We start from the raw sequence: 23342 nt of genomic DNA on the forward strand, positions 1-23342 counted from the left end.
TCAGATACTGATAACCCCCAGCAGATGAATACATAACCTGTCAGCCTCCACCCCTGAGACTTAACATTCATTTATAGATCCTGGAAGTTACTTTCCTGCATATAGAACATACGACTCAGCACAGTTGTGACAAGAAGTGTCACAGAGTGGCACAGGGACAGCAGTGAGTGGTCCAAGGTGGTCTCCGTATGCTTCAGGAACCAATCAGGGTCTACCATGGCCCAGGCTATGGGCTCTAGCATGGAGCTGACAAAGGCTGCTAAGGGCAAGTATAGGCAAAAGAGATCAGAAACAACTCAAGAACCAGGAGGGGCAGACAAGGCAGGCAGATCCACATTGTCAAGCCCAAGGCTCATGTGTTCGCTGCTGTCCTGGGTGCAGCCCTCCACCGGCTTCAGCTGTCTGCTGAGAAGCAGTCTCAGAACTGAGCTTGTCCTCAGGAGGCTGCAGGAGATGAACCCAAAGGTGGCCAGCAAAATCTGCACCTGTCCTCAGCATTGCCGTCAGACCCAGGGGCCTTTCTATTTGTTTTTCATGTTTGTGAGCTTCAGAGCATCAACTAATACAGTATAAAAAGTGTCTTCTCACCAGCAGAAGGTCCTTAATAAACCTCATGGCGAGGGGGCAGACAGGAACACAGAGACGTGGGCAACTGGGTCTGGAGCAACCTCCCAAAAGGCAACCATTCTAATAGGCAGGCCCAGGAGTGTCTTCAACAACAGTAGTGGCTTTCCTTTCTCTTTCCTCTGCCATTGGAAGCCCCATGAGCAATCTCCAACCTTAGGACCAGAATGTATGGTGGCAGCCTATGTCACTTTCCTGCCAGGAGACCCCAGAGGGTAAAGAAGCAACAGGAATGAAGTCTGGTGACTTCATCCCACTCAACCCAAATTAGCATATTAACGTGTTTTTCCTAAGTCCCCACTCAGCTTTCCTTACTCTTGCTTCTTCAATTCGTCTCTCATATGCCCTGCCTCATCTCTTCACCACCATCCACACCAGCATCTCTCTCTTGTTCCTTATTCTTTCCATCCTGCTGTTTAAAACCACCCTGATCGCCAAAGTCCTCTTTGAGTTTTTATCTATCTGTTTCTCCACCTTTGAAGGTAACCATCATCTCATCCTATATTCTTTTTTAAAAAATGTATTTCTCTTGTTTTATTTATGTGACTGTGTTGGACCTTAGCTGCAGCACACGGGACCTTCGTTGCATCATGTGGGATCTCTAGTTGTGGCACTTGGATTCTCTGGTTACAGTGTGGGCTCCAGAGCACATGGGCTCGGTATTTGTGGTGTGGACTTCATTGCTCTGTGACATGTGGGCTCTTAGTTCCCCAACCAGGAATCGAACCCATGTTCCCGTCCCCTGCATTGTAAGGCAGAGATTCTTAATCACTGGACCACCAGGGAAGCCCCTCATCCTATATTCTTTTCCCTGATTTGGCAGAAATCTCCTTAGCTCTCCGAATTGCATATATTTAGTCTTTTCTTTTTTCCTCTGCTCCTACCAAGCAATATGGTATCTAAAACTCAATTTTGCTCTGATAACTTTCTGCTTTATAAGAGAAGGTCTTACCATTTGCAGAGTCGGGGAGGAAGGCAGGAGGCAGGGAAAATTTTCCTTCTTCAGTTCCTAGTTTAGGTAAAGAAGCTTGGGAGGAGGGGTGTCTTCACTGGGATCCCTGAGCAGTGCGCATGGTGGGAGGGGTGTGTGGTAGGCAGGGACGAGGTGGCAAGCAGATCTGCCAAAGTAAGAGGGTTGGCTCTGTGTGTGTATAGTAGTCGCTCAGTCGCATCTGACTCGTTGCGACCCCCTGGACTGTAACCTACCAGGCTCCTTTGTCCATGAAATTATCCAGGCAAGAATACTGGAATGAGTTGCCATTTCCTTCTCCAGGGGATCTTCCTGATCCAAGGATCAAGCCAGGGGTCTTCTACGTTGCAGGCCGATACTTTACCATCTGAGCTACTAGGGTTGAATCTAGTCCTGTCCTTCCCAGGAGCCCTTTAGTTGTCCAGAAGGATGCTTCCCAGAGGCCTTGCTTTTGAATTCAGTAGGCAATAAACAAGGATAGTTTGCCCAGCCCAGGCTCATGAATAATGCTGGAGAAGTTCTGAGCCCCTTTGTGCTAAGCAGCAAACCCCCACGTGTGTCACCAAAATGGTTTATAGACCAAAGGGAGACAGACGCAGGAAGTCCAGAAAAGAGAACATCCCCTGGGGGAGAGGGTCTAGGCAAGCCTGGCCTGGAAAAGTGGATGAGGAAGAACTCTTGACAGGAGCCGCTCATTCCAGCTTTGTCTCTGCAGCCGGTCCACCCTCGCTGGATGATGTGCGTGGAGAAGACAGAAGCTTTCTTCGAGCCCACACTGGCTGCCTTGTTCATCCAGGAGACTTTCAGACCCAGTACCCATAGTGCTGTGCGTGAGGGCTCCTCTTCAGCCGACGTCCCCCCGCCCCTTCCTACCCAACCCATCTTCTCGACTTTGCCCTTCCTGATGGTTTCCATGGTCAGAGAACCAGGCAGTTAGAGAATCCAGAGAGGGACACGCAGCACCCCTAGAGTCTGCATGGTTCAGTCCTGAGGCACAGAGTCCGCGCGGCACACACCACCCTGAACAAGCCACCCGGCTTTACTGCTCATGTGTTTCTTCAACCATAAAATGAGAAAACTGAACTCTGTGACCTCTCAGCCTACTCCTTGTCTATGATTTTTGAACAGCTTGTGAAACTATATAAGAATGGCAAGCTATCACTGTTAAGAACCACCCATGGTAACTACTGAATACCTTGCATGTGCGTGGTACTCTGGTAAATGATTCACACGAACTGCTTTAATTCCTGGTATCACAGAGGGGTTAAGTGATTTGCCCAAGACCACACAGCTACCCCAAATAGTGGAGTCAAGGTTTGAACTCAGGTTGCCGATGTTGTCATCTGTTTTCCTCCATCTAGAAAGGAAGTATGCAGGATGGTAGACGGCGGAGAAAGTAACTCCACAGTCAGGCTGCACAGCTGGGACGGCTTTAGCTTGTTGGGAAGCGGACGAACGCGGGAAGATGGGGAGAGGAAAAGCAGGCCTTCAGAAAGATGGCTGAGGAGGGCTCTTGAGAGCAGAGAAGGGGATGGTGGTCCTCTTCCTCCCAAAGCTTTCTGAACGGATTGCCTGGCCAAAAGGATGTTGTCTCCCCTGCAGGCTGAGGTCTCCCCACAGACAGGAACTGTCTCCCCTGCCAGCTCTTAGGAGTCACTCATCTCCACCTTCCTGTTCTGTGCTTGGTACCTCCTTTCCATCACCACAGCTCTCTGTGCCCTGAGTTTTTGCTCACCCAGCAGATACCACTTCCTCTTTCTGAGGTCTTCCTCCTCCTGGCAGCTCCTCAGGGCCAAGGCCCCTTCCTGGAGGGCTGGTGGGCAGGACCCAGGACTAAGACTGATCCTGATCCCATTTTCTTCTCCCTGTGCCCTCCTGCCTGCAGGCCGTGGAATTATTCACTACCGTCAAGGATACCCTCATCTCTCACCTTCATACAGTTCCCTGGATGGATGGAGAGACCCGGGCAGAGGCCCAGGACAAGGTAAGGCCACGAGAAGGAGACAGCATGGGGATGTGTAGTGGGTGTCAGCGGGGCTGGGATCAGGACAGCACAGTGACTGGGGAAGGGTGCTCAGTGCACCAGGCAAGTGTCACCGCCGACATGCCGCACAGACACCCTGGTGACACCACCAGAGGAGGGGACAGGGCAGTGAGCCAGAGAAAGCCCCTATGATGGACCCAAGGTCATTAGAGTCCTCTGCCTTCATGCCTTCCCAGCTTACCCAACTGCAGGTGAAGATGGGGCCCTCGGAATGGGCCCTGAAGCCAGACCCGGCCAGACAGGAATACGACGATGTGAGTCCCCCCCGGCCAGGCCCTTTCTAATCCTCAGCTTCCTCATCCTCTGCGCTATCTGAGTAGCAGACAGTCATTTTCCCTGGTTGACCCTAACCCACCCCTTCCCTGCCCTGGTAATGACTGGGCTCAATGGGTGAGCAGCCACACAATGGGGCTTCCCTGGTGGCTCAGTGGTAAAGAACCTTCCTACCAGTGCAGGAGACATAAGAGACACAGGTTTGATCCCTGGGTGTGGAAGATCCCCTGGAGGAGGGCATGGCAACCCACTCCAGTATTCTTGCCTGGAGAATCCCGTGGACAGAGGAGCCTGGTGGGTTATATAGTCTGTGGGGTCGCAAAGAGTCAGACATGACTGAAACGACTTAGCGTGCACAGCCACACTGTAGGTTTTGCCAGCAGAAGAACAGAACTTTTTCAGGTAATGGTGTGTGTGTGTGCACACACACCCATGCATTTGTGTGACTTGCTTGAATGGGTGTGTGTGTGTGTGCTGATATACGTGAAGCTGGTTTGCAGTAACACACAAACTGGTGTGTTACTGCAAACTTGAGTGTGTGTGTGTGTGTGTGTATGTCTGTGTGCTGATGCTCGTGAAGCTGGTTTGCAGTAACACACAGTGGTGTCCTGGAGCCAGCTTTCCACCGTTGTGGGGATGTGTCTGGGTCAGGGCTTATCTGCCTGCCTCAGACAGCCACATCAGGGTGTATCAGTGTGTGTCTGCATTTGTCTCCATGTATTTGAGTCACGTCCTGGCTCCTCCCAGGTGCAACTTGGACCCAGCTTCCTCCAGACCTTCCTGAGTTGCATCCGCTCCCGCCAAGCCAGAGTCATCCAGGGGTTCTTGCAGCCTTTCTCCAGTCACAGGTATGAAAGCCAGGGAGACACAGACACCACATCCCAGAGACAGCTGTCCATAATTCCCAGGAAAGACACGGAGGTTCAGGGGAACAGCAGCAGTCCTTCAGGAAGGGCTTCAGGTAAATGATGGAGCTGGAGTTTGGGTGTGCTCTTCCCGCAGGTGGCAGGTGCCTCCCTGGGGCCTCAAGGCTTCCTATTCAATACCTGACAACGTGATGGTCTTCCCAGCCGGGCTCCTCCAACCCCCATTTTTCCACCCTGGCTACCCCAGGTATGGGCCATTCTCTGAGGTGGGCAGGAAGTCTCCTGAGAGTCATGGACCAGTGTTACAATGAATGATGGACGGGACTTGTGGTTGGAGAACTGGGGCCAAACCTTGGAAGGATTCTGAGGGTCAGACGAGCCCTTGTCTCCCTAGAGCTGTGAACTTTGGCGCTGCTGGCAGCATTATGGCCCGTGAGCTGTTGCACATCTTTGACCAGCTCTGTGAGTAGCAGCAGGCCACTGGCAGGACTGGCAGGTGGGGCCATCAGGAAGGTGGGTGAGGTCCCCAAAGTTGGCCCAGAGGAGGAGGCAGGGAGGCTGTGCCAGGGCTCCAGCCCTGGGTGTGTCCTGGAGCTCTTGCAGCTCTCCCAGGAGCCAGCGCGGTTTGCAGAAGCCCCACGTCTTCATCTGGGCATCTATCCTCACCGTTTCCCCCGCGTGCCCCATTTCCAACAGTACTCCCCGGGGGCTGCCCGGCCTGTGACACCCGTGCCCTGCAGAAGGCGCTGCTCTGCCTGGAACGCCTCTATGCTGCCTTTCCGTCACCCAGGGGAACCTCCTTCGATGTCTCCCGCACGCTCCTGGAGGATGCTGCAGACGCCGGGGCACTGGCCATCGCGCTGAAGGTAACACATCCCGAGGGCTGTGATCTAGTTTTACCGGTAGAACAGACAGCCTGTCGCTAGTGTTTCCTTCCACCATCCCTCATGCAAACATGCAAAGCTTTCTGCCCTTCACATCCCTACTGAACCGCTGGCAACTTGAGGACTCCCACCCCCACTCCACAAGCCCTCTTCTCGAGGCTATCCACTGGTCTTACAGCAAGGATGTCTTCTCCTGGTTCAGATCAGTGTGTCAGTGCTGAACTTGGGAAGGACCAGGAGCTGGTTTTGGATATTGTATATAGGGCATCAGACTTCCAGCTGGCTATGGGTCTGGAGCCTAAGGGCAACTCTCCATCCCACCCCCATATCCAGGCATACAAAAAGAGGCTAGTACTGTTCCGTGGGGAAACCATCCTGCCCGGCCTAGACCTCAGCCCCCGGCAACTCTTCTTCCGAAGCTATGCCCAGGTAAGCAGCCGACATCTCCCACCAGGGCTTAATCCACGTCAGATAAATACCCTCCCATTAATGCTCAGAGAATCTCTCCTGCCTGAAACCTCTCCCCTCAGTGTCCCCAACCCTCTGCTGCACAAATCCACACTGTCACCCTTTCACACTTGTGCCCTGGGGACCATCCTTCATCCTACTATAAATTCTTCTACCGAGTCTAGCACTCTCTTCAAAAAAAAAGAGAGAGGAAAAAAAAAACAAAAAAACTTCATTCCTAAATTCCTCCTTGAGATGAGACCAACTTTTGTCTTCTCTCATTTCTTCCAGAAATACAGATGCCTTCCAAAAGAGCCTTAACAGACTATCCACTGATCATATTCCTCCTTGGAGACCCCACCCCTAGGTGGGGTCCCCACCTGGCATATCCCCCCGCCCAGTGCCCTGTATTCCCTCAGAAGACACTGTCCCCAGTTCCCCAGGATGCTTGAAGACCCCCACAGAGTTCTCACAACAGACCTGCCTCTAGGGCACTTTTAGATGTTATGATGACACAGTTCCGCCCTCACCAGATACCCGCTGCCAGACTAAATGACCTACAAATGGCGAATATCTTCTTCCTCCCCGAGGCCGGGAGCACTCTGTCCCTGCTTCTGTCTTTGTCTGCTGTCCCTGGTCACCAGGCCTGCTGCGTCCTGCTCATCCGATGCTCTGCTGTTCTCCTCACCCCATGTGGACCTCTTTTTCTCCCCAGGTGATGTGTAGGGACCCCAGCACCCAGGATCCTCAGGACATTCACAGCCCTCCTACTCTTCGAGTCCACGGTCCCCTAAGCGACAGTCCAGGCTTCACCAGACACTTCCGCTGTCCCCAGGGGGCCCTCCTGAACCCCTCCAGCCGCTGCCAACTTTGGTAACCTGGCCGGTTCCCAAAGAGATCTCAGTACAGGTGTATCGGCATCTCTGCGCCCCATCCCAGGAATCAGGGCAACAGGTCCTCTGCACTTCCATTCCAAAAATAAAAGCTGGCCCTTGGCTTCTGCCTGACTCTTAAGAACATTGTCCTGCTATGCCTTGTGCCTGCTGCTGCTGCTGCTAAGTCGCTTCAGTCGTGTCCGACTCTCAGCGACCCCATGGACTGCAGCCCACCAGCCTCCTCCATCCATGGGATTTTCAAGGCAAGAGTACTGGAGTGGGGTGCCCTTGCCTTCTCCATCATTACTCTCAGACATGCCTTGTGCCTAGAAGTCAGAAAAAATGAGAGCAGACCAAGCAGAGTTCCATCGACGTCAGCTAAAGAAGCAATCACTGAACTGAAGGTTGGTGGGCCAAAGGTCGTGCCACTCAGCAGACCGCTTAGAAACAGAATGAAGCTGCCCCCAGCTGCTTACAGGAGTTGATTGTTATTACTTTCATTGTTGCTGCCTCCTCTCCCTGTTGAATAGAGCCAGGAGAGGCTAGGGGAGAGAAGGGCAGGGGTCTGGTGTCTCAGCTCTTGGAGATGGCACTCAGAGCATGGGGAGGCAAGTGGGCAGTGGCTGTGGACGGCCCACAGGCCAGCAAGGGGTCTCTCTGATGCTGCGACCTCAGGAAGAGGGCCGCTGGCGGGAGCCAGAAAGCCACGTGTTCGTTTCCCTTGGGAGAAGCGCCCTGGAGCCCCGGGGGGAGAGGGTCAGTAAGCTATCATAAAGCGGAGGTAGATGTCCAGGTCCTCATCCAGGAACCAGGCCACCACCTCCGCCTCAACGTCCCTCATAAAAAAACCATGATGCTGGCCAGGTTAAAGCAGAAGGCGAGGTCGAACAGGTGGTCACGGATTGCCGCCACCTCCGAGGTCTTGTCGTCCTCCTGCTGGGCCATGTCCACCACCTGCCACGTCTCACCCACCGAGGAGGCCATGAAGTGCTCTTCGAACTGTTCTCGATCTTGGTCTGGAATGGGGCAAGGGGACGGCATGAAAGGAGGGGTTCTGACTGCCCTCCCGTGCTCCTGCACTGCCCTGGAGACGAGAAGGAGTTGGGGAACATGGGCACCCCTCGGCCCACACCCTTGTCCTTGACCACAGAGGTGATGCTCCTGGCGAGGGGTGGGGTGCAGTCTCTCCTGGTCTGTGTGCCGTCATAGTCCCCACTCAAGGACACACACATCCCACTGCCAATGCACACTGCCTCCTCCAAAGTGTCACCTCATTTGGGGAGTGAGGGGCCATCTTAGAGAAGGATGAACTTCAAAGACCCTTTCTCCACCTCCACAGGGCCCCATGCGCATCAGCTGGCCCCGCCGTGCCCTGAACACGGCTCTGGCCAGGAGCCATGCCTTAGACCCTTTACTGGACACTCACGCTGCAGCGGTGCAACAGGGCCGAGGCGATCGCCCATGATCCAAACCCAGCTTAGCTTCCCCTCCGGCCTGACCAGTGATCTGGCTCCACAGAGCCCTGATCCCCAGCTCCAGGTGTCCTCCTTCCCCTACCTGTAGAGGGTGTCTTCTCTTTCTGACTCCTCTCATCTAGGCCTGGGCTCCCTCTCTGGGTCTTCACCCCCTTGACTCGCAGCAGCAGCAAGAGGGCGCCCAGGAATGCTGCCCTGCAGAGCTGGGAGCCCAAGGAGCTCATGGGCCTGCCCAGCCGCTGCCGTTGGTCTTTGCTTGTCCCAGTGCCCAGCTGGCTCCCCCGCCTCCTCCCTCCCCTGTCCGTTGTCCCGGCCCTTCCCCCTTCCCAGCACCGTTTTCTCCCTTCCCTTCCAGAGGACCTCTGACATCATGAGCTCTGTGACATCACAGCTGTGGGCTCGACCCTCATCCCAGCTCCTTAGAGAGTTCCACTGGCAGGCAGGAGCATGGAGAGTAGTCTGCAGGGGACAATAGAGGCTCCGGGGAGGACCGCCATGGACCTTGGCAGTGGAGGGCCACGGCAGTGACCGAAGAGTCGTGCAGTCCTTTCACGGCCATTATGTCATGAGATCCACATCGCCATACCCATTATATAGATGAGGAAACCGAGGTTCACAAGAGAAATGGCTTGCCCATTGAAGGTCACACAGATAATAAGGTGCAGAGTAGGGCTCTTGCTGATTCTTTAGATTTTAAAGATCACACCTTCCCACCCCACTCTTCTGTGCGGCCTTTCTCAAAGGAAAGCGACTTGCATAAACTGAGGCCCAGACCCAAGTCCAAACGAGTCTCTTCAAGTCCTGGGCTGTGTGTGAACCTCAGTCCATTCAAAATGAGGGCAGGGGAGGACCTAATTGGAGGAGGAGGTAGGTACCTGCTTTGGGTGTGAGAACAGAGTACTCTGGACCCAAATGGAACTGCTCTCTCATTCCTTGTGCTCCCCTGGACTCCCTCAGTTCTAGCTTTGCCCTCTTGTGCTGACACACTGAATGCGTCCTGCCTCATTTCACATCCTCCTGTCCTCAGACAAAGCTCTTAAAGACTCAGTGTCTAATCTCAGTCTCTAAAGGGCGGAAGGAAGAGAGTCTTCACAGAAAAACTGGCATGGCAGAGGCGAGGATCCCAAGGAATGGATCTCAAGAAACTTGCCTTCACGTCCCAGTGCCTGCCCTGCCCGTAACCCTGCTGGGCACAGACCTGTTGGCAGTAATAGGTTGGGGCTAACTGACATCTGCTTCCTGGAGCAGAGGGCTGGGGAGACGGGATGAAGGCCAGTTCTGGAAAACCAGAGTCAGATACAGGCCATGAGGGACAGCCAGGTGCCAGGACCGTGAGCTCACATCACTCCCGGCATCCACACATGCACGCCTGAATGAACCGTCAAATGTGTCCAGAAATGTGTGCTCTTCCTCAAAGGGGGCAGATGGCCGAATGGCAGGGCCAGCAGAGCCTCCTTCCCGAGGATGTCGCCTGTGCCAGCCGACAGGCTTACTGGGAGACTCTCTCCTGGGCGGCCAACACAGCCTCCTACATACTTCCGTGATCCAAGCCCGGTGACAGGGTGACTGCGGAGCAGTACAGGAGGTCACCTGATGATGGGAGAGGCAGGTTTCAGTAAGCGGGTGACCCTGTTCACCCCTCCCTTGCACTCCTTGACCTGCAGGTCCAGGAAATGCTGCTTGCATGGAAAGAAATCACTAACCTCCTCCTGGCTATTTGGGGGAGAAGCTTCTGTGTTCCTGGCTAACTGAGAAGCCATCTCCAACTCTGTGAGTTTGGACGGGTTGGATGGTTGGGGTTGGGCCTGCCTTAGGGGAGCAGCTAGAGCCGGAAGGACCAACTGGCTGGCAACGACCACCACAACTCTAATTTCCTCACCAGACACCTGCCCGACGCCCTGTGCCTAGGAGAGAAATCTTCATGGGAAACCAGGAATCCCTTCATGTTTTTTTTTTTTCATTATTACAAAAGTATATTTTAAAAATTATGGAAAAACAAAAAATTCCACCATCCAACGACAATAAGATAGTATTCAAATTCTTTCCCTACAGAGCTGCGGGCAGGTAGGGTGGGAGTGTATGACCTAAATATTGAAATCCAGGTTTACATGTTGTCCTCCTTTCTGGGCTCCTTTCTTCTGGGCTCCTCCTTTCTGGACTCAGACGGTAAAGAATCCACCTGCAGTGAGGTACACCTGGGTCCAGTTCCTGGGTTGGGAAGATCCCCTGGAGAAGGGAGTGGCTACCCACTCCAGTATGTATAGCCTGGAAAATTCCATGGACAGAGGAGCTTGGCAGGCTACAGTCCATAGGGATGCAAAGAGTCGGAAACAACTGAGTGACTCACACTTTGCTCCTTATCATATCAGAATAAGAGGTCTGGTGCCTTTGATGCCAATGGGCTCAGAGATAAAACAGTGAGGTTTTATCAGGGGCCCTGGACCAGCTCTCATCTACTCTCGCGAGACCCTGGGGCATCACCCTCATGAAGGGAAGCATCTGCCTGCGGGAGGGAGGTTGTAGGACTCCTGGTTTGCAGAAAGCTCTCAGAGGGTGAAGACTGATGAGAGAAGGGAGGGGAGGGTGGCCATGCAGGACCTGACAAAGGGAATAAAGGACTGGGGAGAGAAGCCAGAGGACAGAAGAGGAGAGGGCTCCCCGAAGATAAGGAAGCGAAGTGAGAGTCCTTCAGTTGTGTCCGACTCTGCGACCCCATGGACTATACAGTCCATGGAATTCTCCAGGCCAGAATACTGGAGAGGGTAGCCTTTCCCTTCTCCAGGGGATCTTCCCAACCCAGGGATCGAACCCAGGTCTCCTGCATTGCAGACGGATTCTTTACCAGCTGAGCCACCATGGAAGCCCAAAGATCAGGAAGTCATTTCTAAATCTCCAGCTTTCCGGGTGGGATGAGGGGACAGTTTGGTCTCCTTCAGGAGGCTTGTTCCTGTTCTCCCCACCCCTCCACTGAAAAGAACAGTGCAGACAAAGGCGTGTGCAACTAGGAAGGGAAGACCCAGAGGTGGAGGGCCTCTTCCCTCCTCTGGCACCCAAGGATAGTGCCCTTGGTGGCAGCCTGCACACCTGCTCTGTGCGGATTGGACCGGGCCCTCCCTCCCCCACTCCCTCCAGGACTAGCATTATAGGCTGAGTATTACTAGGCAGGCGCTCCTTTCCTCTGCAGCCCTGCTTATCAGCATATCTACACCCCCACCTCACCCTTATCGTTCCCTCCATCTCCTTAGACTGGAAGTCTCAAGGCTTGGAGATCATTACAGCCCCACACTGCCCCACCCCCAGCAAAGCAGAAAAATGTCCCGCAAGGTGACCCCTCCCCCTTCCCAGCTGGCATCTGCCCCCTCCCTGGGGGAGCCCATGCTTCCTGCTGTCTCGGGCACCTCCTCTTTCTTTCCTTACTTATTTTCCTTCCAGTTCTCATCCTTCTCGAAAGGTGATTTTGCCCATCCTTCAGTCTCTAGAGAAGCGCTCTCTCTTTCCTACAGCAAAGGAAGTGAGGGGTCCCTGCCCTGGAAGACCCCCAAGGCAGAGGGTCCCCAGCCTATCTCCACCCACGCCTCTCATTGTTATAAGCAGAAGGTTCCTAAGGAGCAGTGAGGTCTGATGGGTGACTTGGACCTGAGGTTCCACCTGGCAAGCCAGCTCCAGTTTTGCCTCTCACCGGCCGTTGGGAGCCACAAGCATCTCTCTCTGCTCCATCTTCTCACTTAGGAGCTAGAGAAGCTTTGGCCTGCACCCAGGGAACGTGGGGATCTCTTGAATGACTACGGTTCAGGGGATATATCTGAATATATCTCTTTGAAAACAATCAGGAAGAAAAATGGAAACTGTTATATCATAAAATGATTTAACACTGTCTTATCTTTATTCCTGCTCCTCCTGTTGACTCACTCTTGGAGGGAGTCCTGTGATTTCCTCCACCGCCGCTCAGTCCCTGCTGCCCAGCCTCTGTGGACGTTCAGGGCTCACTGGGGTCTCCTCTGCCTGGAAGGGAGGAGCTGGAATGGAAGAGGAGGCCCTGGGCTTCTCCAGGAGGAGGGGCAGCCAGAGACCTGCTGGATGCGGGGCTGTGGGGTACTAGGCAGAGCAAGCCGTTCTGGGGGGTTTTGAGCCCCCTTTGTGGAAGAAGAATCAACTGTCCTTGAGCTGTTATGACTATGCTTTACAGACTCTGCTGTGAGAGCATGTAAGTATCACCCCAGTTTTACAGATGAGAAGACTGAGGCACAGAAAGCTCACCTAACTGACCTGCAAGGAATGAAACCCAGGATTCAAACCCAGACCTGCCTGACTGCAGAGCTGGAGGGCTTTGCTTCTCTACTGTCCTGCATCTGAGGTAATTGCTCAGCGGGCTTGTAGGACCCACCTTTGGGCTCTATCCCAGCTCCCAGGTCAGATTCCTGGGCCCCACCCCTCCCCTGGCCCGGTCTCAGCCGCCCTAGCTCACTGATAGGAAAGAGCTCCCTCCCCCCGCTGGCTCCGAGGCAGGCTGTGTGCCTCAGGGGCTTTCTCTAGAAAGAGCTCCTCCCCTCCAGGTAAAGTCTCTCTCTCCTGGCAGGGCCCCCAGTCCCCTCCGTGCACGTGCAAACCCCGCACAGCACCACGCCAGATTCACTTGTGACCCATCCCTCCTCCTCGTCTCTGCTTCAGCTGCCAGCTGAGTCCTAGCCCTGCTCCCTTGAAACACCTCCTCCTCGCGACTGGCCACTGCCCAAAAGGAGAAGACATGGGAGCACCTCCGTCCAAGGCCAGGGGTCTCTCGATCCAACTTCAGAAACTGCTGACCTCCTGGCTGACCTCCTGGCCTGAGCAAGACTGGGATCAGCGTCTGGACGAGATGTACATGTTGCAGCAGAAGAAGTAGGCTGCCCCCCTCTCCCCGAGCTTCAGGCCCTCAGCCCACTTGGGTCAGTCTGCCCTGCCCACCAGAGCACCCCAGAGTTCAGTGCCCAGTGCTGGGATGGGCCCGTGCATCTGTTATGGAAGCCGAGCTCCTGTGTCAGCAGTGGAGGAGGGGTGTGGCATTGGGTCCCGGGAAGGCTGGGGCAGGGTGATGCTTGGGCTCTCACCTAGTGAAGGTGGGCGGGGGGGTGGGGGGCGCCGGGTGGTGGTGCTGGGGACCCAAAGATACCAGACAGGAGAAGCCAGCATGTATGGCAGGGGTGAGTGGGGCAGGGCGGGTACAGGCTGGTGGGGAACGGGGTGCTGGGGGAGGGTTCAGATCCTGTGGGTTTTAGGACACTCATTGGGTGAAGAAAGAGTGAGGAGTTACTGTTAATGAGAATGAAATTGATGGCCTGACAACGGGACAGATCTGGTTTGTGCAACAGCTGGAACTGACCAGCTGACTGTGGAAACCAGGGGACCCTGAGGAATCCCAGTGGGAACTCCTAGAGCCCATCTGTGTTTCCCGAGTCTCCTGTGCGCGGGCTGTACTAGATCCGGAGCAGACAGTGAGGCTGAGCCTGTCCCTGGCACACCTCCGCTGGGACTGGTGACTCCGAGGAGCTGAGCATTTCATGGTCAGCCCTGGCACACCTCCGCCGGGACTGGTGACTCCGAGGAGCAGAGCATTTCATGGTCAGCCCTGAGGTCTAGACCCCCGGAAGACTAATGGGGGCAGGGACCCATCCTGAAGGCAGGCTTCTCCCTCGGGGTGTTTGGGGGACTTGGCTCCCATCAGAGAGCTGCCATTAGCAGATCTGAGCTGGCAGCCAGGGCTAGACTCACGAGCAGTGGCTTCTCCAGGCCAGAGGCCGGAGCAAGGAGGCTGCGTGCAGGGCCTCTGGACTCTGCAGTCCTGGCTTAGTTGCCCTGAGCTGGGTGTGCTCACACGGAGGATCTGGGTGAGATGGGCAGCAGGCTTGTTCCCACTCTACCCGTTCTCTCTGGAGAGAACCTCAGTGAGGGGCGGACCTGAGCCCTACCTTGAAATCACAAGCTTCTTCAGATAAAAAGCTTCTTTCCCCTGGCTGGGGGGGACCATTGGAAGAGAGGAACTGGGGGCTAGGGGTCATCACGGGAACTGCCCGCCATCAGTCTGTTTACCGGCCTTTCACCTCTCCCCTCCTGACCCTCAACCTGCTATCCGTGTGTCCACCTTCAGAGCCAACACATACTTGCCCAGCAGGAACCGGCTTCGGCATTATCTCTTGTCTGGCTCACCCAGGCAGGGAAGAGACAAAGATTAACCTGCAGAGGTACCACAGGAGGAGTATCTCCATGGGGCTCCTCCCACCCGCTCTGAGATGCACACACTCAGAGAAGCTCACAGCCACGCTGTGACAGCAGACAGCGCGTTCAGACTCTTGAGTCGAAGGGTGACACTCAGGGAGGGATGGATCCTTCATAGTTCATCTCAGAACTCTCCCTCCCCGCAGCAGGAATGTGCGTCTGGACAGCCCCCAGGGAGTCAGAACAATAGCTGGCCTCTCTCTCAGCCCCCTCCCGGTCTCTCCAGCTCCTCTTGGCTAAAGAGAGCCGGTTCAGCAGGCCTGGGAGCAGGGATGAAACCAGGCAGAAATTCCCTCTCCTCCACCTGCTCCTGATTCCCAAGTTCCTAAAACATGGACTCAGGTAGAATGACTTGGCCAGGCCCACCAGGACCATCCATTCCCTCCCCTGGGGCCCCTCCCTCAGGCACTCTGCCACTTAGTCAGCTGAGCCAGGAGTCCCCTCACCACCGGTGAGCAGAGGTAGCGATGCTGCCCCACGGGGACCCTGAGCCAGACTCTTGCCCCCATCTGACCCCAAGCTAGAGTCCAGAAGACAACGCTGCAACGTGTCAGCATGCATTCCATGTGGCCGCTGTCTGTCCAGGCGGACAAGGACTCTCTTCCTCTCTGCTCTTGGCCTCTCTCCCATTCTGTCTCTGCCTGATTCCTGTTCATCCTCTTACAGGATTCGAGAGTCTCCTCTGCTTCGGGCAGCCAAGGACAACGACCTGTGTGTCCTGAAGAAACTTCTGCTGGATCGAAACTGTGATTTCCGCCAACGAGGTGGGATCAGAATTTGAAGTGTTGCAGATGGGGCAGAGGTCCCAGCCATGCCCCGCAAGGCACTCTGAGGGTTTCTGCTGAGGGGCGGTGGAGCATGTCTCTGGGAAATGTTGATGCCCCTATCTCCTCCGCTCCAGGGGCCGTCGGGGAGACGGCACTGCACGTGGCCGCCCTCTATGACAACCTGGAGGCCGCCATGGTGCTGATGGAGGCTGCCCCCGAGCTGGTCAAGGAGCCCGCCATCTGTGAGCCATTTGTAGGTGAGGCATCTCCACGGTTTTGCAAGGTGGACCCAAGCAGGGGAGAGTCTGAGGTCACCTCTTACAATAAGCCTCTGAGAGTAGGTCGGGGGAGGAGTGATGGGTGCTCAGGAGTGTGGGAGGAGGGCAGAGGTCCTGGTCTTGGCTGTGAGTGTCTGGGACCTGCTTTAGCCACTTGTTATTTCCCTTCGACTCCTTTCACATTCCGTGAAGAGCAGAACTCTCTCTCTTTCATAGCTGCACTAGAGTGATTACCCTTGTATGCCATCCCCAGTAGTCAAGAGGCCCCGACAGCTAAGTGAAGCTGCCTGGGGGACATCTGGGGTCAGTCTCACACCATTCTGCTGAGTCAAGGGAGGAAATCCACGCAAGGATGTCAGGGATCTCCTGGAAGCCAGGGGGGATGCCGTGTCTCCAAGAGAGCTGGGAACAGACACCCTGACGGAGCGCTCTCTTGTCCAGGTCAGACTGCCCTGCACATAGCGGTCATGAACCGGAATGTGAACCTAGTGAAAGCCCTGCTCGCCCACGGGGCCAGCGTCTCTGCAAGGGCCATAGGCTCCGCCTTTCGCCTCACTCCTCACAACCTCATCTACTTTGGTGAGAGCAGGCCCGGGGCTGGGAGGATGAGGAGGGGGGCATCAGTCAAGGCAGGGCGGGCTGAGGAGGCCCCGTGCCTGGGGCGGCCAGAGCCAAGCCTCCAGCCCCACCCCAAGGCCCCCTCCAGCATCCCTGCCTCTGGTCCTGCTGACAAGGGTCCCCAGGCCCAGAGCAGAGATGGGGGAGGGAGAGGCGGTTGCTTGGAGACACTGCCCCTCCCTGCCCGCATCTCATGCCGGCCCGCCTGGGCCTCTGCCTCCCCAGGGGAGCACCCTCTGTCCTTTGCCGCCTGCATGGGCAGCGAGGAGATTGTGAGGCTGCTCATTGAGCACGGTGCTGACATCCGGGCCCAGGACTCCCTGGGTAAGAGCTGGGCTGGAGGGGGCGCTGGCAGGCTGGGGGTGGCAGGGGAGAGGGGAGGGGCTGGGACCGCCCTCAGGCCCCCTCGGGGTGGGGGGTGGTCCTGGGGAACAGCAGGGACTCTGGTCCCAGGGGTCATGTGACACCCCGTGTCCTCTCCCAGGAAACACAGTGTTGCACATCCTCGTCCTCCAGCCCAACAAAACCTTTGCCTGCCAGATGTACAACCTGCTGCTGTCCTACGACAGGCGAGGGGACCACCTGCAGTCCCTGGACCTCATGCTCAATCACCAGGGCCTCACCCCCTTCAAGCTGGCCGGAGTGGAGGGCAACACTGTGGTGAGGGACCCGTCCTCAACCCCACGGGGGTCCTTCTCCTGATCCTTCTTCCCAACCTCCCCCAAAAGGTGGTGGTCCCTTACCTTCATCTCCATCACTAAAGTCCTCAGCATCAGGAATTTCTGACTCAGGGGGATTACAGAATCTTACCTGAGAATATCTGCTATGGTAACCCAAAGTTCCACTCCCCTTGCCTATTCTCTCCTTTCAGATATTTATAGGATTTGTGGGAAGGAAAGACAGCCCCAAATTAAAAGGTTCAGGTCAACAGAGGCTTGTCAGTTCCCAGCTGTCCATCAGATCCAACGAGTAAGCAACCATGCTATTGCCCTTGACCTGCTCCTTACATGCTGACCCCCGTCTCACTCCTGTGTCCACCTAGATGTTCCAACATCTGATGCAGAAGCGGAAGTACATCCAGTGGACATGCGGGCCACTGACCTCCACTCTCTACGACCTCACAGAGATTGACTCCTGGGGAGAAGACGTGTCCTTTCTAGAGCTTGTGGTCTCCTCCAAGAAACGGGAGGTATGGGCAACATGGAGAATTAGGGGCTGTCAGGTGTCTGTGCAGAGCCCGTCTATTTACCAAGATCCTCGGCTCCAGAGGCTTCCCTGTAATAGATGAGGGTGAGGATAGACTCCTGGGACTTTGGGAGAAAATGCTGATCAATACCCTTCCCTAACTCTGCTCTCTCTGCTTAGCTTTGGTCCCTTCTGCTTACCTTTCTCATACTAACACTGCATATGAGGAGTCCTGCAGATAGATGTTGCTTCCTATCACTTATTTGTTCAGCATATTGAGCTTCTTGCTGGGTCCCTGACACTGTACCAAGAACTGAGAATACAGAAATAAATTAAAAAACAGTTCCTTGCAGACAGCTTTGTTAATTTTCCATCCCTGTTCTCAGTAACTGTAATAGCCTTCAAGATAAACATTGGGGTCTATACTATGAATGGTACATAATGGTGCAACAGAATGGAGGTTGGTTTATGTTGGCTTGGATGGACCAGAAAAGATGTCACAGGAGATGTGCTTGAGCTGGGGCTTCTAGGAGGAATTGGGAATCACCAGGCAGATGAGGAAAAAGAGAGATTTCCAGAGAGGGAAAAACACATGGATCATTCAGACAGTATTAGATTGGGTGATATGAGGGAAAGGGAAGTTTGTTGAAGATTTATAAAGAGAAGAAAATACTGATGCTTTCTGGAACCTCCAAGATGGTGGCAAAATACAGTTCTTATTGTTTATCTGCCACCCGACAATTTCCTAGGAACCCTCTAGAGCCACAAAGTCGCAAAGAATAGGACACGACTGAGCGAGTTCACTTCACTTCACTTAAGAGCCACAAAACTCAGATGATCGCTGGTACTAACAAACAGGGGATCTGGTTTATCAGAGGATCTGATGAACAAAGTGGCTGGTTGGCATGAACTTCTTCAGAGCAGGATTTCTTAGGGATTGGAAGCCCAGCCTTCACCTTCAGTTCTATCAGGCAACCAAGATTTGTTCATTATGATGAAAATAGAGGCTCCCTCACTGGAGCTTCTTCAGCTTCCTGCCTTGTTCTGCCCAGCAGGTCTAGAAACTGCCCCCCACCCCCACCACCAGTCTCTCTCCTACTCTGTAGGCTCGATGGGAAAAGGTACTTTTTCTGCTCGTGGGTAATCCCTCTAACTAAGCTCTGACTTTGCCTTTTCCTACTTTCTTAGATGCATCATGCCATCTATCATCCTCTTTCAGGGGCATCTTTAATGTCTCATTGGCTACTCAGATCTGAGCATTAACCCACCCAGCTTAGATTATGGCCACACCCGACTCTCTGAGTCCTCTGTTGCTCCTCTCATGTCCATAATACTTGTAGAGTGAATCTGACTACCTGCTTGCTTGAACCTTCCAATTGTTTTCCATTGCATTCAGAAAATAAAGTCCAACTCCTTAGCTTGGCATTCATGAGGTACCATGATCTGGCCCTCAGCCGCTTCATACAGGATAATCCCTGCGCCCTCCAAAAGATTCTGCCATATCCCCCTCATGTGCCAATGTCTTCTCACCCCTTCCCGCTCTGGCAACTGCTGCTACTTTATAAAAGAACTTGCCTAACTCTCCATTCACTCAGCTATCTCACCCATCTGTGTCTCATCCTTCAGAGTCTCTGAGGAGCTCAGAGGTCCTGGTATTTACTTCTGCCATGGTTTATCTGCAGCGCTAGCATGAGGCACTGCATACAGTAGAAACTGACTCGTCGTCTGTAAAAGAGATGAATGAAAAGATGAACTGAATGAATGGCACTTGTGCTGATCATGACGCTGCCTGTCTGGGACCCTGTGGGGAACCTGTGCTGCAGCTCACGATGTTGGTCATCTCCTGCTGCCCTCTTCTTCTACCGCAGGCTCGTCAGATCCTGGAGCAGACCCCAGTGAAGCAGCTGGTGAACTTCAAGTGGAGGAAGTACGGGCGGCCTTACTTCTGCATCCTGGGAGCCTTGTATGTGCTCTATATGATCTGCTTCACCATGTGCTGCATCCACCGTCCTCTCAAGGCCCGCAGTGGCAACCGCACAGATTCCCGAGACATCACCATATTCCAGCAGAAGCTGCTCCAGGTGACTCTTAGAGGGGATAAGAGGGGCTGATAGCATGGGGTGATGGCTCTGGAAACCAGAGCCACGCTGCCCAGGAAATATGCCAGCCCCTTGACTCTGGCAGGGGCAGGCTCCTGATCACTTGGACAGAAATTAGGCAGGAGTTAAGGGGACCAAAGCTGGGGCTTAATGAATACAAGCGGACTTGTCCAGCGAGTGACGGCTTTCTTGTGAACTTTGGAAGAATGCTTAAGTTTACCTGTACCTTTGTAAAATCCCTTGTTACTCACAAAGGTCTGTAGACCAGATCTTTGTAAATGTGACCTTCGACAGAAGCTTTGTTGTTCTAAAGGGAGGGAGAGTGTGCTCCAGGTCCATTTTCTGAGTGTGCCTGTAATCTGTTAGGGTAACACAGACCTTCTTCTGACCTGCATTCACTTCTGAACACAGTCAATATGAGTGCATTGAAAGTGAGGTATCAGCTGTCTGACCACCTGTCAAATGTGCTGCAGAGGATGCCTAGATTGGGTAGCAGTTAGAAGGAAATAGTCTCTGGGGTCCCTTTTACTCTGGTAAGCTTGCCATTCTGTGAGTCACCTTCAGAGACCTGGGGTGAGGACAGCTGGGTAGAGATGTGGAGTAGATGTCCAGGTCTGCTGTTGAAAGGAGGAGACTCCTTGGTGTGACAGAATGAGCAGGCTCTCATGCGTGCTTCTAGGCATATACATTCAACACTGGGTTCATCTAATAGGTCACCAAAATTCTTGTCCTAGTGACCTGAAAATACCTAAAAGGGAGTGCAGGCATGTGGGCAGAAAGCAAAAGACACAGGGGGAACAATTTTGCCATGCAAGTAAGAGCTCAATGGCTAGAGATTTATGCTCAATGCAGAATGGGTCCCCTAGAGGTATAGCTCAATCTGGACTTGGAGTGGGGCAGTTTGGAGGAGTTAAGGAACAAATAACCTGAGTCGAGTTAGCTCAAAGGCAGTGGATACTCAAAGAAAGGACAGGGCAAAGAGCCTTACTAAATGCTGAAGTAGGTCAAATCACTCTAAGCTTTTAGAATTGCTTCTTGGTGTATATACAGCGTGCCCATGTGTCTAGAGCCTCTGACTGTCACAAAGCAGGGTTTGCTGCCTGCAGAACACAAGGCTGAGTATGGTGGGGCTGCCTTGTTCGAGGTGGGCATAGGTGCATTCGGGGGAAGCTGGGTTCCCTGCATCTCAAATGGGACATGAAGATTGTCCCTGGTATGGAGGCCATACACCAGGAAATAAGGACATGGAAGGGATGGCCAACTGAGATGGGCCAGCGATAACAATGAAGGAAATGGATAAACAAGGGGGTGGCTGGACATTTCCAGTGTTCCTGACTCTGATTCCTCAGATGCACTCTTTGCAAGCCTTCCTTTGTTTCAGGCTGACTGGGGGGATTTTCTGGATCTAGAATGCAGATCCAGAATGTAGATAGCCTTCTAGCCAAAGAGTTGGGTGATGCTGAGCAACTGATTATCACCAAGACTTCTTCTTTCTTACCTTGTTCTTACCACTGTGTCTCTTTCTCTCTGGGGGAGGACTAGTTATGTCCCTATGAACATAATGTTCCTTTGACCCAGATAGTCTAAATTATTAGCAGCTACTTCCCCTTGCCTCAGGACTAGATGAAGCATAATTATAGCTAAGTGCTCTAACTTTCTTTCCATCTTCTCTCTTTTTCTTCTCTTTTCCCCCTTCAGCATTTTTACCCTTTTGCTCACTTTGATAAAATCTGCATTAGCCCAAATAGAAGACTCATGACTTTCAAATATTCTTTTCTTGGTTGGGTAGCTGGGGCTTAAGAAAGCAGCTGTGAGCAGTTTGAATGGGGAAGAGCATCAGCGAAGGTCTGTGTTTTTTCGGCATGAGCCCTTGGGCCTTGGTCCTGAGCTGATGGGGCCCATATGTTCCTCTTAGTAGGAAGTCAATTCAGATTAAATCAGGAGCTCCCAAACTTATCACCATGACTTGAAAGAGTCTGCTTTCATGATGCACCACATTTATTGAATAATATGGAATTCTTTTTTTCTACATTTCTATTACTTGAGAGTCTTAGAAATATGAAAATGTACCAACATAGGGTCTTGACTTGATTAATGCAGTTGTTGCCATATTAATTAGCCTACAGAGCTTTTTCTCAGATAAATGAGTACTTTTGTATTCAATAAATCTGGACACACAGAGTCCTCAGTCACTGTAGGATTTTCTCTGTGGGTCTCATGGGATCTAGAAAAGTCACTGGACTCCACAACAGTAGCCCAGAGCACCATCTCAAAACACTGGAAAGGAAAGAAAATACTCCTTTATTTATACAAGGTGGCATAAACTAGGCAAAAGCAGTCATGGGAAATGGTGGAGTTTTGGAGATATTCTAAGAAATGTCTTCACTCTAGGATGCTCCATTGCTCAGCCATAAAATTTATGCTATTCCTGGACTTCCCAAGAACTCTCTAAATTAATGAGTTAATTTCTTGTCTTCATTCAATGTTTACTTGGTTTAGGCAGAACAAAGTGCATTATAATCCTAGTTCTCCTAGACTGCCAAGTGAGCAGAAAGTTCGAAGTCTGGGATTCGGTGGCTTAGATTTAAGCTCTAACTCTAAAACCAAATAGCTGTTTGACTTGAGCAGATCCTATGTCTTGCTAGATCAGTAGTTTTTTAACCAAGACTACTTATTAAGGTTTCCTTGGTGGCTCGGTGCTAAAGAAACTGCCTGCCAATGTGGGAGATGCAGGTTTGATCCCTGGGTTGGGATGAACCCCTGGAGAAGGAAATGGCAACCCACTCCAGTACTTTTCCCTAGGAAATCCCATGGACAGAGGAGTCTGATGGGCTACAGTCCCTGGAGTCACAAAGAGTGGGACACGGCTTAGCGACTAAACAACACTGACACATTAGAAACACGGAAATCTGGTTTAAAAAAAAAAATTATGGATCCCTAAGCTGCCTCATACCTGAGGCATTAGAATGTCTGAAATAGTGGCCCCTGGCAGTGGTATTTTAAAGAAATTCCTTGGTTGATTCTCAAGCTCAGCTTGGCTTGAGATCTGCTGAGCTTTCTAAGGTGAAACCGATCACTCTGATTGTTTAGACCCCTGATTTGCTGTTCAGCAAGTGGGTATTGATCTCCCATCATCAGATTTCCTTTCTACATTTTGATGATTTTCCTTGATCTCTCCAATGCCCTTTGCTTCAAATTACTTTGCTAATTCATTCATTAAACAAACCACTACTGAGAGCCTTAGGGTGCCGCAAGCATTATTGTAGGTACTGGAAACTCAACCTGGTCTGAGCAAAACACACTTCACCTCTGCCTTTTGGCATTTGCAGACTGATTGACATTAATTAAATGAATAGATGCTGCTGCTGCTGCTGCTGCTAAGTTCCTTCAGCTGTGTCCGACTCTGTGCGACCCCATAGACGGCAGCCCACCAGGCTCCCCGGTCCCTGGGACTCTCCAGGCAAGAACACTGGAGTGGGTTGCCATTGCCTTCTCCAGTGCATGAAAGTGAAAAGTGAAAGTGAAGTTGCTCAGTCGTGTCCGACCCTCAGCGACCCCCATGGACTTCAGCCTTCCAGGCTTCTCCATCGATGGGATTTTCCAGGCAAGAGTACTGGAGTGGGGTGTCATTGCCTTCTCCAAAATGAATAGATATTTCAATGCAAACTGATTGTTAACAATTTGC

The 23342-nt window shown here is 52.9% G+C and overlaps 3 protein-coding genes across 3 annotated transcripts in view; 2 read left to right on the forward strand and 1 right to left on the reverse strand.

The window, feature by feature from the left end:
* The window catches only part of KEL (Kell blood group, metallo-endopeptidase), a 47855-nt gene extending 40820 nt beyond the window's left edge, over window positions 1-7035 (forward strand). The window contains exons 11-19 of the mRNA XM_005679618.2: window positions 2310-2420; window positions 3480-3578; window positions 3815-3892; window positions 4659-4759; window positions 4914-5024; window positions 5172-5239; window positions 5474-5643; window positions 5995-6090; window positions 6824-7035. Of these exons, the coding sequence (XP_005679675.2) occupies window positions 2310-2420; window positions 3480-3578; window positions 3815-3892; window positions 4659-4759; window positions 4914-5024; window positions 5172-5239; window positions 5474-5643; window positions 5995-6090; window positions 6824-6985 (996 nt within the window). The 3' untranslated portion in view covers window positions 6986-7035. The remainder of the gene's footprint in view (window positions 1-2309; window positions 2421-3479; window positions 3579-3814; window positions 3893-4658; window positions 4760-4913; window positions 5025-5171; window positions 5240-5473; window positions 5644-5994; window positions 6091-6823) is intronic.
* Window positions 7655-12175, reverse strand: C4H7orf34 (chromosome 4 C7orf34 homolog). Its single transcript, XM_018047482.1, is given in 4 exon segments — window positions 7655-7718; window positions 7804-7999; window positions 8541-8806; window positions 12138-12175. Coding segments are annotated over 4 exon segments (564 nt in total).
* Window positions 13153-23342, forward strand: part of TRPV5 (transient receptor potential cation channel subfamily V member 5) — a 29995-nt gene continuing 19805 nt past the window's right edge. The window contains exons 1-8 of the mRNA XM_018046845.1: window positions 13153-13336; window positions 15377-15474; window positions 15612-15734; window positions 16197-16334; window positions 16599-16697; window positions 16858-17033; window positions 17416-17562; window positions 19427-19639. Coding sequence (XP_017902334.1) covers window positions 13203-13336; window positions 15377-15474; window positions 15612-15734; window positions 16197-16334; window positions 16599-16697; window positions 16858-17033; window positions 17416-17562; window positions 19427-19639 — 1128 coding nt within the window. The 5' untranslated portion in view covers window positions 13153-13202. The remainder of the gene's footprint in view (window positions 13337-15376; window positions 15475-15611; window positions 15735-16196; window positions 16335-16598; window positions 16698-16857; window positions 17034-17415; window positions 17563-19426; window positions 19640-23342) is intronic.

Source organism: Capra hircus, chromosome 4 (genome assembly GCF_001704415.2).
Source record: "Capra hircus breed San Clemente chromosome 4, ASM170441v1, whole genome shotgun sequence".
Lineage (NCBI taxonomy): Eukaryota > Metazoa > Chordata > Mammalia > Artiodactyla > Bovidae > Capra > Capra hircus.